The sequence below is a fragment of the Fonticula alba genome (assembly GCF_000388065.1).
Source record: "Fonticula alba strain ATCC 38817 unplaced genomic scaffold supercont2.1, whole genome shotgun sequence".
NCBI lineage: Eukaryota > Rotosphaerida > Fonticulaceae > Fonticula > Fonticula alba.
In genome coordinates, this window is record NW_009242971.1 from 2,850,030 (window position 1) to 2,865,636 (window position 15,607).

At 65.4% G+C, this 15,607-nt stretch overlaps 3 protein-coding genes across 3 annotated transcripts in view; all 3 read right to left on the reverse strand.

The window, feature by feature from the left end:
* Positions 1 to 1,716: 1,716 nt before the first annotated feature.
* On the reverse strand, positions 1,717 to 4,394 carry H696_00607 (hypothetical protein). The gene is made up of 5 exons (XM_009494487.1): positions 4,004 to 4,394; positions 3,718 to 3,859; positions 3,281 to 3,608; positions 2,866 to 3,169; positions 1,717 to 2,670 (listed from the first exon to the last, which is right to left on the reverse strand). The coding sequence occupies exons 1-5, from the start codon at positions 4,269 to 4,271 to the stop codon at positions 1,832 to 1,834; spliced, it is 1,881 nt and encodes a 626-aa protein (XP_009492762.1). The 5' UTR covers positions 4,272 to 4,394; the 3' UTR covers positions 1,717 to 1,831.
* A 1,000-nt stretch (positions 4,395 to 5,394) lies between these two features.
* On the reverse strand, positions 5,395 to 11,749 carry H696_00608 (hypothetical protein; the record flags this gene model as incomplete). The annotated part of the gene is made up of 10 exons (XM_009494488.1): positions 5,395 to 5,634; positions 5,802 to 5,991; positions 6,155 to 6,336; positions 6,510 to 8,312; positions 8,447 to 8,560; positions 8,710 to 8,855; positions 8,969 to 9,083; positions 9,267 to 9,871; positions 10,045 to 10,191; positions 10,360 to 11,749. The coding sequence occupies 10 exons, from the start codon at positions 11,747 to 11,749 to the stop codon at positions 5,458 to 5,460; spliced, it is 4,869 nt and encodes a 1,622-aa protein (XP_009492763.1). The 3' UTR covers positions 5,395 to 5,457.
* An 890-nt stretch (positions 11,750 to 12,639) lies between these two features.
* Positions 12,640 to 15,607, reverse strand: part of H696_00609 (hypothetical protein) — a 4,617-nt gene continuing 1,649 nt past the window's right edge. The window contains exons 3-8 of the mRNA XM_009494489.1: positions 15,281 to 15,525; positions 14,876 to 15,152; positions 14,489 to 14,707; positions 14,095 to 14,346; positions 13,716 to 13,985; positions 12,640 to 13,478 (exon numbers count right to left, since the gene is read on the reverse strand). Coding sequence (XP_009492764.1) covers positions 12,675 to 13,478; positions 13,716 to 13,985; positions 14,095 to 14,346; positions 14,489 to 14,707; positions 14,876 to 15,152; positions 15,281 to 15,525 — 2,067 coding nt within the window. The 3' untranslated portion in view covers positions 12,640 to 12,674. The remainder of the gene's footprint in view (positions 13,479 to 13,715; positions 13,986 to 14,094; positions 14,347 to 14,488; positions 14,708 to 14,875; positions 15,153 to 15,280; positions 15,526 to 15,607) is intronic.

Consider the following 15,607-nt stretch of genomic DNA (forward strand, 5'->3'; position numbering starts at 1 on the left):
CGCCGCAAAAAGCACGGGAACCCAACCCCGAGCAACCAGCCCCAGAGGCAGTCCGAGGGCCACGGAGAACGAGGCACCTCTTGCAGTTAGGCCCCCAGCCCAAACCGCAGATACACACATTTGCACACACATTTGCACACACACAAACATGCCCGATAAGGGGGCGCACCGTAGAGGGCCCCGTTTCTCGCCCTTCCAAGAAATGAGCATTGGCCACGAGTCCCCGGGCCCGGAGACCTCCCCGCTCTTTCGCAAGGGGACTTGCAGGCCCACTTCTTGTTGTTGGGGGGGGGGGGGGGCAGTAGCGGAAGATCTCCTGCGGGCAAGGGCAGGAGCTCCCGGGACGCGCCGATCGTCGATATGCCATGCCGGAGGGCGACCCACGCCCCGTCCCCCCGACCCCAAAGCGCCCAAAGCACCCAAAGCGCCCACATCGGGACGTATGTCAAGCCCCACACCATCGAGGGGAGGCAACTCCTCGGACTCGTTCTGCCGCACAAAAGGCGCGCAGGACGATGGGGGAGGCACAATGCACTGGACTTCCCCCCACCGGTCCGGCTCTCCGGGAAGTACGACCGGACGGCCGAATCCCGAGGGCCTCGGCTTCCAAAGAGGCCGGTCGGGCGGGGGGGGGGGGGGATGGCGGAGGGGCACAAACAGCGCCCCGCCGGAGCGCGCGGCCATCACACTCAGCCACACTGGCCAGGGCCACCCGGCCCCCGAGCGCGCGTCCCGGCCCGGTCGTTGTGCCGCCTCGGCTCGTTCCCCCCGCCCCCCCCGCGCCGGAGCCGGGGCAGTGGCACCGCTGGCGGGGCGGGGAAGTTTAAATTGGCCCGCCCGGCACCAGGTATGCATGCACCCCGAGGCATCGGAATGTACCTCCCCCCTGGGCCGCGCTCGGTCAATGCGTCCTTCTGTTTTACCCCCCCCCCCCCCCTACAAACCGACTACCAGACCCGGGGAAACCTCCGGCCTTCGTCGTCGTCGTCGTCGTCGACCTCGGCCCCTCCAAACACCGATATACCGATGGAAAATATTATTGCCGGCCTTTTTCGCCCGGAGAAGACTGAAGCCCGGAAACAGGAGGCGAGAGCTGGAAAAAGGGAATGAACGCCCAGAGAGACGACCTGCGGGTGTTGGTTTAGTCCCGTCCCCCCCTCCCCCCCCCCCCCCCCGCGAAGACACACACTTGCAAGCGTGATGGCCTCGCCATGCCGGAAATGAATACCCCGCCACGCGCGAGCCGCTCAATTCCCTCGCCCCCCTCCCCCCCAATAAGTCGTCGTCGGCCGGAGCACCTTGGTGAACATTTTTCCCCCTGTCGGCGGACACGAGCCCCACTGTCCCCTGAATCCTTCTGAATAGATGCGTAGGTGGCCCATATTATCATCAGGGGATGTGCCACGGTCCCGCCCCCCACCACCACTGCCCCACGCATTCTTCACTCCATCTCCCCGTTCTGTTCTCCCCCCTCTCCGGCACCGAGGCCGCCGCACCCGAGACCTGCTCACGGCTCCCCCACAGCAGTTCCCCCCTTTTGGAGGCCGGGACACCAAAAGCACGGACCCCGGCCGCCACGCCCCCCCCCCCCCTCCCAGCTCTCCCGGTCCACCGGGGCAGGGAGTGGGAATGTGCCGCGGGACGAGCGGGAGCAGCCACCGGAACATGCCCCGCCTCCCCCCCTCCCCCCCCGCAGCCGCCCCAGCAGCGAGACGGTCTGACATACACACCACATACATACACGGCCGCCGTGGTCCGATATAGTGCCAACGAATTTCCCGGCCGACCGCGCGCCCGCGTACACACATGTGATTCATTGTACACGTGGGACTCATTCGCGACCCAGCGACACCCGCAACAGGCGCATCGGGTCGAAGGGGCTCGCTGCCGTGCCCCCCCCCCCGGCCGGCGGGGCTGTGGCCCGGCCATTGGCCGGCTCCGGTGGACCGGCGCCCGGGAAGAGGATGTCCTCGGTGAGATCGCCCAAAGCGAAGCCCAGGTGCGACATCGGCCCAGCAGGGAAGTCGGCCACCTGCCGCACCACCTCTCCCGCCAGGGCCAGAGCCAGGTCACTGCCATGGATCCCGGCCCCAGTGTCAGCACTGATGGGAGGCCCGTCCGGGGATCGATCTGTCTGACCGGCGACCGGGGCCCGCCCCTTGGCACTGACCCCGGCAGGCGTGGCCCCAGAAAGCAGGGCAAGCCCGGTGCCTCGCGACCCCGTGTCGGCCGCGGCCGCTGGGGCCAGATCCGCCACCAGGGCTTCCCAGTTGCCGGCACGCCACAGGTCCTCGTGCTTGGACTCCGGGCGCCAGGACACCTGCAGCAGGCCGGCGGCCACGCGTTGGGCCAGCGAACTGGCCTGATGCCCATGGTTGCCGGCCAGCTGCGCACGCGTTGCCGCCGTTGTCCGGCGATCGGCCAGCCGCCGAGAGATTTCCCCCAGCAGGCGTGCATCCGGACCAGCTAGCCCCAAGCCCGAGGGGGACCCCTGCAGGCCGAAGAGGACCAAGTCCGCGCCCAGGGGGCCGCCGGCCGCCGGGCCTGTGGCCGGCCACTTGCCGGCCTCGAGCCCGGCGGCAGGCTCCATTGTTTGCCCGATGGCCCGGGCCCACAGGATGCGCATCCAGGCCACGCGCACCAGAGAGGCGTCTGTCCCGGCCGAGGGGGCTTCCAGGGGTGGTACATCGGAGGATGTGTGAGAGGAGCCAAGCAGGCCGGTGTGCCGCTCGCCGCGGCGGGAACACATACTCACACACACACACACACAATAACACAGGCACGCGCAAGCCAACTGTCCGCCCGCAGTCACTCTTCCTTCCCCCGCCCCTCGTGATTTCCCCCAGGCGCAGGCGACGTGCGTACCTCGACAAGCAAGACGCAGGAGGGTGTGCGCCGCATACACCTCAGCTCGCAGGTCACCGGCCAAGCGGTCCGCATCGACCGACATCCCGTCACATTGCATCTGCTCAGCCTCGCTCGCAGCAAAGCGGGCACTGGCCACCGGGGTCGATGCAAGCACCGGCTCCCCATAGAGCCGGGCAAGCAGGCGGCCCGCATCGGCCGCCGACAACATGCCGGATGCCCCGTCACATGCGAGGGCCACCGATAGCATGCTTGCCGCGGCTAACCGCCACATGGCCAGACAGAAGAAGTATGCACAGTCAAACTGCCCCGCCCGAGCCACCCCGATGGCCCGAGCACGCCCCATGGTTAGCAGGAAGCCAGGGATGGGGGGAAAAACACAGCGCCATGGGGGCAAAGTGGGAGGAAGGCATACCTCTTGCCGGGGCCAAGCCCCCACCCGGGCGTCGGATGCCCATCGCAGCAGTCTCTGGACCCGGAGAAAGTGTGCACGGAAGTCCAGGAACGAGGCGACGGCCGCCCGCAAAGCCTCCCCGGGGGCAGCCCCTGCTAGAGGCACCTGCTGTCGGAGACCACACACCGAAGCATATACAACCGCCTGGATGAGGGCCGCCAGCGGCTGTCCCTCCGGCGGGGACATGCCACTGTCGGCCCCATGCTCCAAGCCACGGAGCATGCACTCGTGCCACTCCGGCTCATGGAGCAACCGCGGCGCATGGTGCTGGTAGATGCCCGCCGCGACACTGGTGGCAAGGCGCTCGTCAGCACACGTCCCCTCGAGGGCGACATCAAGGGCGGGGAAGGGCCGGAGGGTGCCCCCTCCCGGCAATGAGCACCCCTCTGCCCACGCACCTGAGACCTGTTGACCGAAGGAACGCAGCCCTCAGCAGCCGCAGAGCCGCACTTCGGAAAAAGGGAAAGCCCGCCGAGGGCACGTCATTCGAGCTCAGGGCGGAGATCGAGCTAACCACGCGACGAAGGGTGGTGCCTAGCGCTGGGGGAGGAGGGGACAGCAGAGGCAGGTGAGTGCCGCGCAAAGAGGAGAGAGGAAAATGAAAAAAGAGGCCTTGGAGGCAGGGCCGAGGGAAATGACCCCCCGGCAGATCAGCCACACACACACACACACAGACAGACATACCGGATCCGGCGGCAACATGTGCCCGAGCTTGGATGTCAACAGCCACGAAGGAGAGCAGATCCACCGAGCACCAGAAGTCCTCGCTCGAGGGGCATTTGCCCGGGTCCATGACAAAGCCGGGGCCAATCCAGGGAAGATGCGCCAGGCGCTCGAGGCTCCGATCAAAGTCCCGGGCCACCGCAGCACGGAAAGCCTCGATCAGGTCTGCGTGCCAGCGAGACCGCGGATCTGGCGGCAGGGGAGGGGCCACCCCCATCACGGGTAGCATGCTGTCCTTGAGCACTTCCAAGCAGCCGAGGTTGGGCTCACGTGCGATAGTGGCTGAGCGGGTGCGAAAGAGGGGGAAAGAAAATGAGGGAGGGGTTTGCTTGAAGTGGCTCTGCCTCTGGCCACCGGGGCCCGTGAAGAAGAGCCCCCCCCCCCTCCGGCGGCGCCCGATCGCCTTCTGCCTCGGGCCGAACACCGGGGGGGGGAGGCCGGGGACCGCTAATGAGCTGCCAATGTACACAGGCCATTCCCGTCACCCCCGCCCTGAGAGAGACCCCCCTGTCCCCGGGGCAGGAGGATGCAGGCACTGGCGCCGCGGCCAGGCCGGCGGGAGGTCGCCAGCGAGGGGGATCACCCGGCCGGGCTCCGCCGGTTGGCGATGCCGCACGGCGACTTTCCTCGCCCCCTCAAATGTCTTGCCCGGTGGGCGTGCCCTCCGGCAGCTGCGTTTGGGCCCCCGCACACTAGGCGCAGTCGGCGGGGGCTTTGGACTTTTTTCCGCTGGCCTCTTGGTCGCGGGACTCGCCCACCTTCCCGGCAGACAGGCCAACATGCCTGTGTCTAGCCATCGGCAGCGAATTGTGCCTGCGCGGAATGTGACTTGCCTGTGGGTGTAAATGCCCGAGCTCACCAGTTAAGGGCTTTAGCCCAGTCTGGCCATTTAGAAACAACAGGTCACGCGACACAGGGACTTAATCGATCCCCGTCTGGTCTTTACCTGTGGACGAGGAGCTCCCCCCGAGCACTATGCGACCCACAACTGTTGCGCCTTACTAATCTGGCAGCCCTCACTCGCCCTCCCGGGCGCGAGACCGCTCACGCCTGGGGGTCCCGGCAACATAAGCCACTCGGCCTGCGCCTGGGCGTATCTGCGCATATGTGCACCTACCCAAGCGGAAGGGTCCCTCCATCATCCATGCACCCCCCCTCCCCCCCGTTCTCCTGTTCTCCCCTCCATGCTCTCGCTGCCTCTCCCCCTCCTCCTGTGCCGGCCTCAATCCCACCACCTCGCCGAGCGGCGGTGACACGCCATGACAGTGTACCTGCAAAGCCGCGTGCATGTGGTATGTGTATGTGTATGTAGCGGCTCGGTGGATGCGCGTGCGTATGCGAGAGCCAGGGGGGGGGGGGGGAGGAGCGGGCAGAGGAGTGGAGCATTTCAATGGCAGCGGCGGCCATAGTCGGGTCTAAAATAGGTATGCCGATCCTTCGTCATCAAAGCGCTCGACTGGCGAGGCACCAAGGCCCAAGAAAACTGTTCTCAGGCTGCTGGCCGCCAGTGAGGTCGACTCAACCGACCGCGCAAGGTGGTCCGAGTGGTGGCAGAAACGCTCGAAGTCTTGCTGGTCCGATGCAACAGCAGACTGCTCGCCGGGGCGCGAACCATGCAACATCGCCATGTCAATGGGGCAAAAACATGTCATGTATGGGTGGGAGAGGACGAGAGATGGGCCGGGTGAGCAAACGTCTTGGGGTGAAAGGGGGAAGAGGAAGCCCACCGGGAATCACTTCCGCGGGCTGAAGCACGCACGAGTACGCTCTTCCAGGTGAGCTGAGCCCGACAGCGCAAGGCCTCCTTCTCGTGTTGGGCCTCGCGCACAAGGAGCTCCAGCGATTCGATGGTGGAGTAAATGCGCCCGGCGGCGGCCCGGTCGAAATACGCGCGCCGCCGGGTCGCATGCTCGTACAGGCCCTCCAGGATGTGACGCAACTCGAGCACACTGTGTGTGTGTGTGTGTAGCGGGGCGCGAGGGAGAGAGAGAGAGAGAGAGGGGGGGGGGCAACAGGGAAGGGGTCAGATAGGCGCCCGGGGGGACGGGAGCAACGAGGCAAGAGCATGAAGAGGCAAAAGACAGCGCATGGCGGCCAGTCTGCGCGACGGACATCTGTTCAAGTAGCCCCACTCGACGGGAGCTGAGTGCCAGGCGCTGCTGCAGGCGCAGCCAGGACCACACAGTCTGGCTGTTCCGCTCGAACTCCGCCCGCCCGGCGCGGTTCAGTTCCCGGAAGCTGGCCTCCAGCGCCAAAACAATGTGTGAAGTGTCCCCGAGAGCGGGAACATCGATCTTCAGCCGGAAAAGCCGGGCGGCGTCAAGCCGGGAGGAGAGAGAGAGAGAGAGAGGGAGGTGCGAGAAGGCAGGGGGGGGGATGACCGAAGGAAGAAGGGTCAGACACATTCACGCGAGGCATATTGCCACAGGGCCGGGGCCCGGGGAGAAGAAAAAAAAAGAGAGAGTACCTCACGCAGGCGTGACATCAGCCCTTCGTAGCTGGAGCGGAAGGAGGCGCGGCCGTCCGGGCCGCCACTGGACACCAATTGCGCGGGCGAGGCCTCCGACAGGGAGAGCGCTTGGAAATTCGTAAACGGGTTGACCGGATCATTGCCCATCCGGGAGATGGGCGATGACAAGGCAGACCCCGTCACTGAAGAAGGCACTCGCCCGGGCGAAACGCCGGTGGCCGGCTTGGCCGACCATGCGGTGCCCCGCTGCTGCGACGCACCCAGAGGCTGGCCACTTTCCGACATGTCGGTGACCGAAATGGAGGGAACGCTGATGCTTGCGCGGCGCTGACCGGCCACCAGGGCCGGGGCCAGAGTGTGCCGACGCCCGGGTGGCGGCGCCGGCGGCGGGAACAGCGCGTACTGGAAGGCCGCCGGAGGGTGCGGCGCATTGTCCGAGCGCAAGGTCGAGGCGGCTCTCCCGGCACCGGATAACAGAGACCCGGACATGCGCCGCCTGGGAGACGAATCGATGGCCGGGCCCCGGGCTGCTGGGACCACCAGGGGCGGGGGGTCTTCCCCGTCGCCGGCCACGAGCGACTGCGTCGAACCAAAGCCCCTCCCGCTGTCCTCATCCACCGGCGACAGGACCCCCAATGACAGAGGTCCCATCCCCGGCTCGCCGCCGAGAGGACGCTCGGCCATGGCTCCCGGCGAATCGGCCAGCGAAGCCCGCGGTGAGCCCTCCAGCGAGCGGAGCTCTCCCAGATAGTCGCCCCCAGCCAGCGTGGCACTGCCGGGCGGTGTCGGCCGGACCGACTGCGGGGCGGAGGCGCTCTGCCAGTGCTGCACGGCGGAGGCGGCCGTGGCCGAGGCACTGGCGGCCGCGGCGCCGGCCGCCACTGCCCCGCCCCCGGGCGTCGCCGTGCCACCAGCTCCAGCCGATCCGCCAACCAGCCCCGGCAAGTGAAGTGACCCGGAGAAGGACCGGCCCAGGTGTGACCGGGGACTGGGCCGCGGGCGCCCCAGGGAGCGCGAGTCTCCGGGAGTCGACTGCCCCGAGCTCGCCGTCGATGGCAACACCCCCGCCGCATGGGACCCACCTCGGTCAAATTGCACCAGATGGTCATGCCCCGCGGCATCGGGAGTTGGCCGGATCAGCAGCTGCTGGAAGGCTGCATCAGCCTGGTTGACCGCCTGCTCGATTTCCTGATCCACATCGGTGGTGAAGATGCTGGGAACATGGCCCGGGCTGGTGGCCGGGGATCGAGGCGACCCGGGCGAGCTCCCGGCCAGCGGCATGGACACCGACTGGCCGGCCGAGTCGAGCTCGGGCACCTGGAAGACCGAAGCCTCGGGCGCCCAGGCATTGTCGAAAGGCGCGTCCCGGTCCAGCAGGGGGGGTGGCCGCGGCCGCCGCATGCCCTCCGAGCGCTGTGCCGCCTGATCGAGCCACCATTGTTGCGAGTGCGGCTGCGGGCGGGGCGGGAAATAGTGCTCCTGCGGTTCCGGATACTGGTGGATCGGCTGGGGCTGACCATGCTCCTCGTCCTCCTCGTCAAACCCCGGCAACAGCAGCAGTCGGCCTCCAAGCAGCATCGAGCGGAACTGCTGGTAAACCGTTTGCTCCACTTGCTGGCGGTAGTGCCTGAACATGACCTTGATGGCTGCCAGATTGGACCGGTGCTCCGAGTAGGAGTCCTTCAGCTTGCGCTTCATCTCCTGCATCTGCGCCGCGTGCGCTTGGGCTTGCGTCTGCAGGCGCTTCTCCAGGATGGCCACCCGCTCGCGCAGCTCCACCAGCGGGTGATCGATGTCGCTCTAGAGCGAGGGACGTCCAAAGGGGGGGGGGAGGAGGGGAACGTCAGCCGAAGAGGCCCCACCGCGGGGGAGGAGGAACACCGACAGGAGGCACAAAAAGCGGCTCCCGCGATTGACCCAAGCCCCTGGCGTACCACTTCAAAGTCCACATGGATGGACTCCACTTCTGACAGGGGATCGGGCAGGTCGGCCGAGATGAGGCCAGTGAAGTCGTGAAGAACATCGCGCGCCCCATCGAGGGCAAACTCCTACGCAAGGGATCCAGCTGGTGAGTAATACCGCCGCGAGTGCAGGAGCATCTGCATGCTGGCACACGGGAAATCGGCGAGAAGGAGGGAGAGGGAGGGAGGGAGAGGGAGGGAGAAAGGGCAGAGACAGAGACGAGCAGAGAGGGCACCTTGTATTTGCGCCCGAGGAACTCGCCAAGGATCATCGGAAAGTACCGGGTGTCCTGTCCGATTGTCCGCTCCATGACAGATGCCAGGGTGATGCAGGACTTCAATTTGGTGGCCAAAAAGTCGGTCTTGACTTTCAGGGCATCCACTGCCAGCATTGTCCCGCGGCGCAGCAACCGGGAGGTTAGCAAGCCGGAGCATCCGAAGGCCGGCGAAGGGAAGTAGGCAGCGGAAGAGCAGGGCCGGGAGGTGGGAGCGCACTTTTTTCCTTAGCCGCGGCATTCAGCCGGTCAATCGCTTGACTACATTCGATCTTCAGACGCTTGTCATGCTCAATGAAAACCTCATGCACAAGCGCCTGGGTCTTGGCGTGATTCTGTATCGGCGTGCAGGGCGAGGGGCGGGGTGGAGGGCGGCGAGGAGGGGATGCAAAGCAAGGGTGGGGAGAGGGGGGGCGCATGCCAGAAGTGTTGTGAGAGTGAGTCTCGAGGGAAGTGGAAAAAGCAAGAAGAAATCCAAGTCATCCCCTCCCCCCGCCCCCCTCCCCAGCTCCACGTACACTCTCGAGCACCGGCAGCAGGCCGGAAATGTTGATAAGGGACTTCGCGATCGACTCATTGTAATGCCGCAGCCGGTGGCACAGCTCCCCGAGGTTTTGCCGGAAGATCTTATCATCGCTGAGGCTGATGGTTTGGGTGTTGCGTGGAAGGTTGCTGACCGAGCGCCGACCGGTCTGGGGAGTGTGCAGGAAGGCTGTTGAGGGCTCCTCAACGGCCATGGTACATGCAATGCACAGCATCCGTCCCTCAAATGGGTCGTACATGCGGAAGGGCTTTTGGTGCTGCTTGCAAATCCAGAAGCTCGTTGAGGCCGCGCTGGGCCGCGGGCCGAAGGACGTCTCCATCGGGAAGCCGGATAGCGCCGGACCCCGAGGGCTGGCCAGAGCCAGGGCTTCGGTTGTCCCGCTGGAAGCGCCGGCGCCGGGGGCGGAAGCGCCCGCGCCACCGCCCCCCGAGGTCGCCACCACAGTCGTCGAGAAGTGCGCGCGAACAACCTCGTGCTTGCGGTACATACGCGCCTGGTGGACATCCTGATAGCAAGGGTCACAAATGAATGAGGCACACGTCTTGCAGTACCAGTCCACTGAGGGGCCGTTGCAGTTGGCTGGCAAGCGGGAGAATATGGTCAGCGAGGGAGGGGAGGGTAGGGGGGGGGGAGGGGTGGAAGAAGAGGAGAAAGAGAATGGCAAAGGGGGTAAAGAAAAACAAGCAGGGGGTGGCCAGTGGAGGGAGACAGGTCGAACGGCGGTCCCCTGGCCAGGGGACACCGAGGCGCACCACAAACATTTCGGTTCATGTTACTGCTGGCCGTGGCTCGGCTCATGTGAACCACATACTCTGTGTGAAGGTCTCGCTCGAAGGGACGATTTTTCTGGACGATGGAGTTCTTCTTGCAGACCTCACAGTCAACCACAGTGCCGAAGGCTGTGGCCCCATCCCGGAGAGGGGAAAGAGGGAGCAAGAGGAGCGTAGAAGTCACCGCAGGGTACATGTGCGTGCGTGCGTGCGTGCGTGAGAAGGAGAAGGAGAAGGGGGATGATCACAAGCAAGTCGGCGAAGCAGGCAAGGGGTGACATCGAAGGGAGCACGCACGCCGATCCAAGACATGAAAGCCACAGCACGTATGAAGACAATCCAGGAACATGGGGTTCTCGCCGACTGGCGACACATGGCACACACAGCACGTGAGCGGGTCCACAAGGCGACTGAAGTCGATGATCCCAAGTGCCGGCAGGATGGCCCTCAGCTCTTGCGAGTAGCGCGGCACTGCCACCCGCAGAGTGGCCGTCGTCACTGAGATCCCTCGTTGCAGGGGGGGCGGCTTGAAGCGACCCCCGCTGGCGCTGGAAACCGTGCCCCCGGGCGAGGGGGCCGCCGAGCCGGGGCTCGGCATGATGGCGGTCGGCGAGGGCGGGGCACTGGAACCAATGGTGGCACGTCGGCGCCCGGGACTGGTGCCCGGCCCGGGCCCGGGCCCGGGCCCCGGGAATTCCACACTACCGCTGCCGCTGCCACTGCCGCTGTTCCACGCGCCGAAGCTCTCGTCATCCGAGCGGACCGGGCTCGAGGCTTCGGACTCGGAGCCGGAGCCACCGACACCCCGACCGGACGGCAATCCCAGGAAGACCAGGGGCGACAGTTCGGCATTGGGCCGAGGGGAAGTCCCGCCGGCCAGCGTCGCCCCGGCCAACTCCGCATCTTCATCCTCCTCCAAGGGGCTGGGCAGGTCCTCATGGCCAAAGACGTATGTCAGCGTCGAGGGCGACGGAGGCGACAGCCTTGGAAGGGGCGAGGGAGGCCCGCTGCCTCCCGGGCCAGTGTGGGGGATTTTCAGGGGCCGCGACGGCGGCGAAGCCGAGCCCATTCCCTGTCCCTTGGCCCGGGAGTGGTGCGGGGCAACCACCAGCGGCGAGAGGAAGGTCCCCTCGGGAAGGGCACTCGTCCCGGCGGGCGATGTGATCGCCAGCAAATTGGCCGCCGGGTCATTGAGCAGCAGGGAAGGGCTACTGGAAGCCAGCAACAGGGGGTTGCTTTCTGACCGAGTGACCAGGGGCACCACACGTCCACCCGGCCCGGGGGATGGCATCACCGATGATCCCACCATGCCTGACAGGGAATGATGCGAATGGTGCAGGCGGACATTCTTTCCGGAGGGAGCACCGCCTCCCAGGCCCGAAAAGGCGCTCGAGCTTGCTTCCCCCATGTTTGGGAGGTGCCCGGACAGACGTCGGACAGGCTGCTGCTGTTGCTGCTGCTGCTGCTGCTGCTGCTGCTGCTGCTGCTGCAGATGGTGGTGGTGGTGGGGGGGGGGAGGATGATGGCTCCCTGGGGTATCACCATGAGCTGAGGGACCAGTTGGCTCATCCTGCACGGTGATCGAGATTGAGGGATTGCTGCCGAAGGTGACATCGGCGGCCTGCAGCTGGTCCGCCTGGCCACCGCCGACCAGAGGCATTTCACTGCTGCGCCGCCGGCCGGCCATGTGTCGCCCTTCTGAGAGGTGGGGAAAGATGAGGGTAGAGGGGGCGCAAAGAGATGGCAGAGAGAGCGAGAGAGAGAGAGAGGCAAGAGAGAGGGAGAGAGAAAGCGCGGCAGGGAGAGGATACGGAGGATGGGGGGAAGGGAAGAGAAAGAAAGAGGGGCCAAAATAGAGGGCCAGGGGAGGCGGGACGGAGGTGAATGACACGGGGGGGGCCGCGGCACACCCGGCCCCGCCGCGGCGGCCTTTTGTCATGGTTCGTCCCCGAACAGGTGGCGACTGGGGTGGTGCCAGCGGCTGTGGCGCAGAGCGATCTGCCTCTACGGCGGCCTGCACGCCTGCCCGCCCGTCTGCCCGTCTGCCAGCCCGCCACCAGGAGCCGTCCCCAGGGGCGGGCAGCTCTCCGCGCTCAAGCCGCAACCAGGGGGACGCGGGATCGCCGACACCTGGTGGAGCGTTGGCAGATCGGGCGCCCAGATTGCTTGAGTATCCTCGCCGAATGCCACTCCCGCGCGTCGCACACACAGCCCGACACCGGGGTCCGGACCGAGGGGGCATCTCTTTGCGGGCACCGAACCGAACTGCGGCCCGCCCCCCTCTCCCCCCGAAGAGCATGCCCCCAGGGCGCATCCGGACAAAAGGCGGGCTTTTTTCCCGACACATGCACACACACACACACACACACACACACACCGGTGTTGCACACGCGCAATACCACACCCGACAAAGGGAGAAAGAGGCGCGACAGACCCACAAGGAGACCCCAACGCGAGGGAGGGCATATATTCAAGAGAGGGAGTGGCCACGCACTCCAGTCACATGGACAGAGACAAGAAGGCCAGCCAATGACGGCGCCCGGGAGGCGGAGCCGCGTGCTGTATGGGGGAGAGGGGGAGGGAGGGGGGGGGGGAGAGAGGGAGAAAGACCCCTAGTGGCGAAGGAGCTCGGTGAGCTGCGCGCGTGTGGGTTCGCTCAGCTGCCCGACCATCACCGGCCACCGGTCCCCGGCGCGCAGGCTGTACCCATTGAAGAATTGGCGGAGCCCGGCCGCGAAGGGTCCCGACATGGACCGCCAGTTGGCCACCACATCACAGAGCATGGAGAACAAGGCCTGCTCGGCCGGGGGGTTTTCGGCAATGGCACACGAGAGCCCGGTGAAGGCGCTCTCCAGCATGGCATCAAGCGGCATGGCAATGGCCACCGAGCACCAGTCTGCCAGGAAGTGCGGCAGGAGGGAGGCCAGCTCCCCGGGGCACGAGTGCCCCAACCGGCCGAGGGTGATGGCGGCATTCTCCCGCAGAGAGCTGGGAACCGTCACCGAGGACAGGATCTTCATCAGCCGCGGCAGGACCTCCATCACAAAGGGCCGGATCGGCCCGCTGAAGTCTTTGGTCATCTCGCCAAGAGCCCAGCAGGCATTGTTACACACCGACACGGAATCCCGGTCCAAATTGCCCACCAGGTCCGGCATGATGAGGGACACATTGTCCGGGCCAATGTGCGCCGGGCTGGCGACCGTCAAGTCGCCCAGCAGACCGAAGGCCGACTGTCGGACCTCTTCCGAGTCATCGCGGATGCAGTGCTTGATCAGCTCAATCAGCGGCGTCGGGCAGGAGGCCACCAGCGGCTCGATGGCTCCCTTTAGCCCCTCGGCGATGCCGGACAGCAGGTCGAAGGACACCACGATGAAGGACTTGTCCGGCTCCGGCAGGTTGGGGTTGTTGTCGTAGGCCTAACCAAGTACATGCATACCCGCGTGTGTGTGTGTGTGTGTGTGTGCGTGTGTGCGTGTGCGTGTGTGTGTGCGCGTGTGTGTGCGCGTGCGTGTGCGCGTGCGTGTGTGTGTGTGTGCGTAGGTGCGCGCGCGCGCGCGCGCGCAGAAACACGGACAGGTCAGTAAATGCTTCCGTAAAGAGACAGCTCGCAGGCGGCAGGCGAGAAGAAGGAGCCGGATGGGGGAAGATCGCACAATCTCCGCATTGATGGTGTTGACAATGATTCTAACTGCCCGGTTGAAGCACACCCCGCTGTAAGGGAGGAAGTTCTCCCGCAGGGTGTTCGCCAGGGTGGACAGACACTCAAAGAGGGAGAAAATGTCGGTACTATCGTCCGGCGTGGCATCCCAGCGCTGCAACAGCGGCGGCATCAAAATGCTCAACAGAGACTCTTCACAGATGGCGCTGCCGACATTCTGCACCAGCGTCGCCAGGGTGTCGTACATGAGAAGCAGGTTGTTTTGCTAAGCAGCGCAGGGGGACCAAAGTGCGGTGGCGGAGGGGTCAGTCGTCAAGAGAGGCCAACAGACCGGGGATCAATCGGGGAGAGAACAGACCGCGTCTCAGGCGCACCTGGAACAGGGAAAAGGCCTTGATCAGCGGCGGGAGCACCGAGTGCAAGTATGCCACCATGGCCAGGCCGATGGACTCGCTGATCAGGGTGAATGCGCAGCAGGCGGCACCCTGAACGCGCTTTGTGTTGTCGTGCATGGATCCCAGAATGGCTGACAGAACGCGCGGCATGTATGGCTCGAACTCCGGCGCCGAGTGGAACCACGCGGCAAACCGGCTAACCGACCAGCACGCGGTTTCACGCACAAGCGGCTACATTGAAGCAAGAGCAAACCAGCGGGCAGAGGGGGAGGCCGAGGGGAGAGGGGGGGGGGCCATATGTGTGAGCCAGACGCCGAGAGAGGAGGCCGCAAGGAAAACCAAAATTGCGACGCGGGCGGGGCAGGATACGCACATGCGGGTGGCGAAGGTTCTCCAGCAGGAACTCGAATGCTCCGATGGCCTGGGGAAATCCGGGGAACACATGCTTGGACGCCACGCCGAGGACCAGGATGCCAGCCTCGCGGGGCTTCCACTCGTCAGAGCCCAAGTAGGGCTCAAGGGTGCTCAGGACCGCGGGGCCGATCTCGGCTGAGAACTGCGAGATGATCTTCTCCAACAGGGTAGCCGAGTACTGTTGTCAAAAGGGCGAGTTGAGGGGGGGGGGGGGGGGGGGGCGACATGGGTTGGTCAGAGGATGGTCCCAACATCTCGGAGAAGGAGCAGAATGGAGGGAGAGGGGCGGGGAAGCCCAAATGGCGCGAGGGATCGACGGTCATAGGGAGGCACAGCGAAAGCATACCCGGCGGAGGTTCCAATTCTGGACCTCACCATCATCCTCATCATCATCGTCATCATCATACCCGGCATAGTCGGCGCTTTCGTCAAAGTCATCCCCATCGAAGTCCTCATCTTCATACTCCTCCACAAAGGACTCCGACCCGGCGCCCGAGGTCTGGAGCCGCCGCCGGTGGAAGCGAGGGCGCAGCTCCTCCGGGCGATCCGGCACTGAGGCATCCTCGATGATGCCGTAGGACCCCTCGGCATAGATGACATTCTGCACCAGAATCGGGAGGAGACTGTGCGCGGGCGAGGAGCGAATGGAAGAACGGAGGGAAGGGGTGAGCAAAAGCCCACCCAGATGGCAGCAACGGTGGGAGCCCAAGCTGGGGGGCGGATGATCGCAAGCAGGGACATCGAGACGCACCGCTTGATGAAGGGCACAACCACCGAGTACAGGTCGGAAGTGTGCTGGAAGACAAGGAGCCAGAACTCGCAGGCTTGCAGGGCCACCGGCTCATCACGGTCGGTGATGGACAGCAACATGTACTCCAGGATCTTGTCGATAAAGGGAAGCAGCGAGGCCGGAGATACCTCGAAAATGTACACCAGCGCCTCGCACACGTGCTTGCGCACGAAGGAGTCCGAATCGGTGGCCGTGTTGGAGAGGGACTGATTGCACGAGCAAAGGACGAGGCCAGGATGTCAGGCGCCGGTGCGGAGGAGACGAAACACGGGAGAGCGAGAGCGAGAG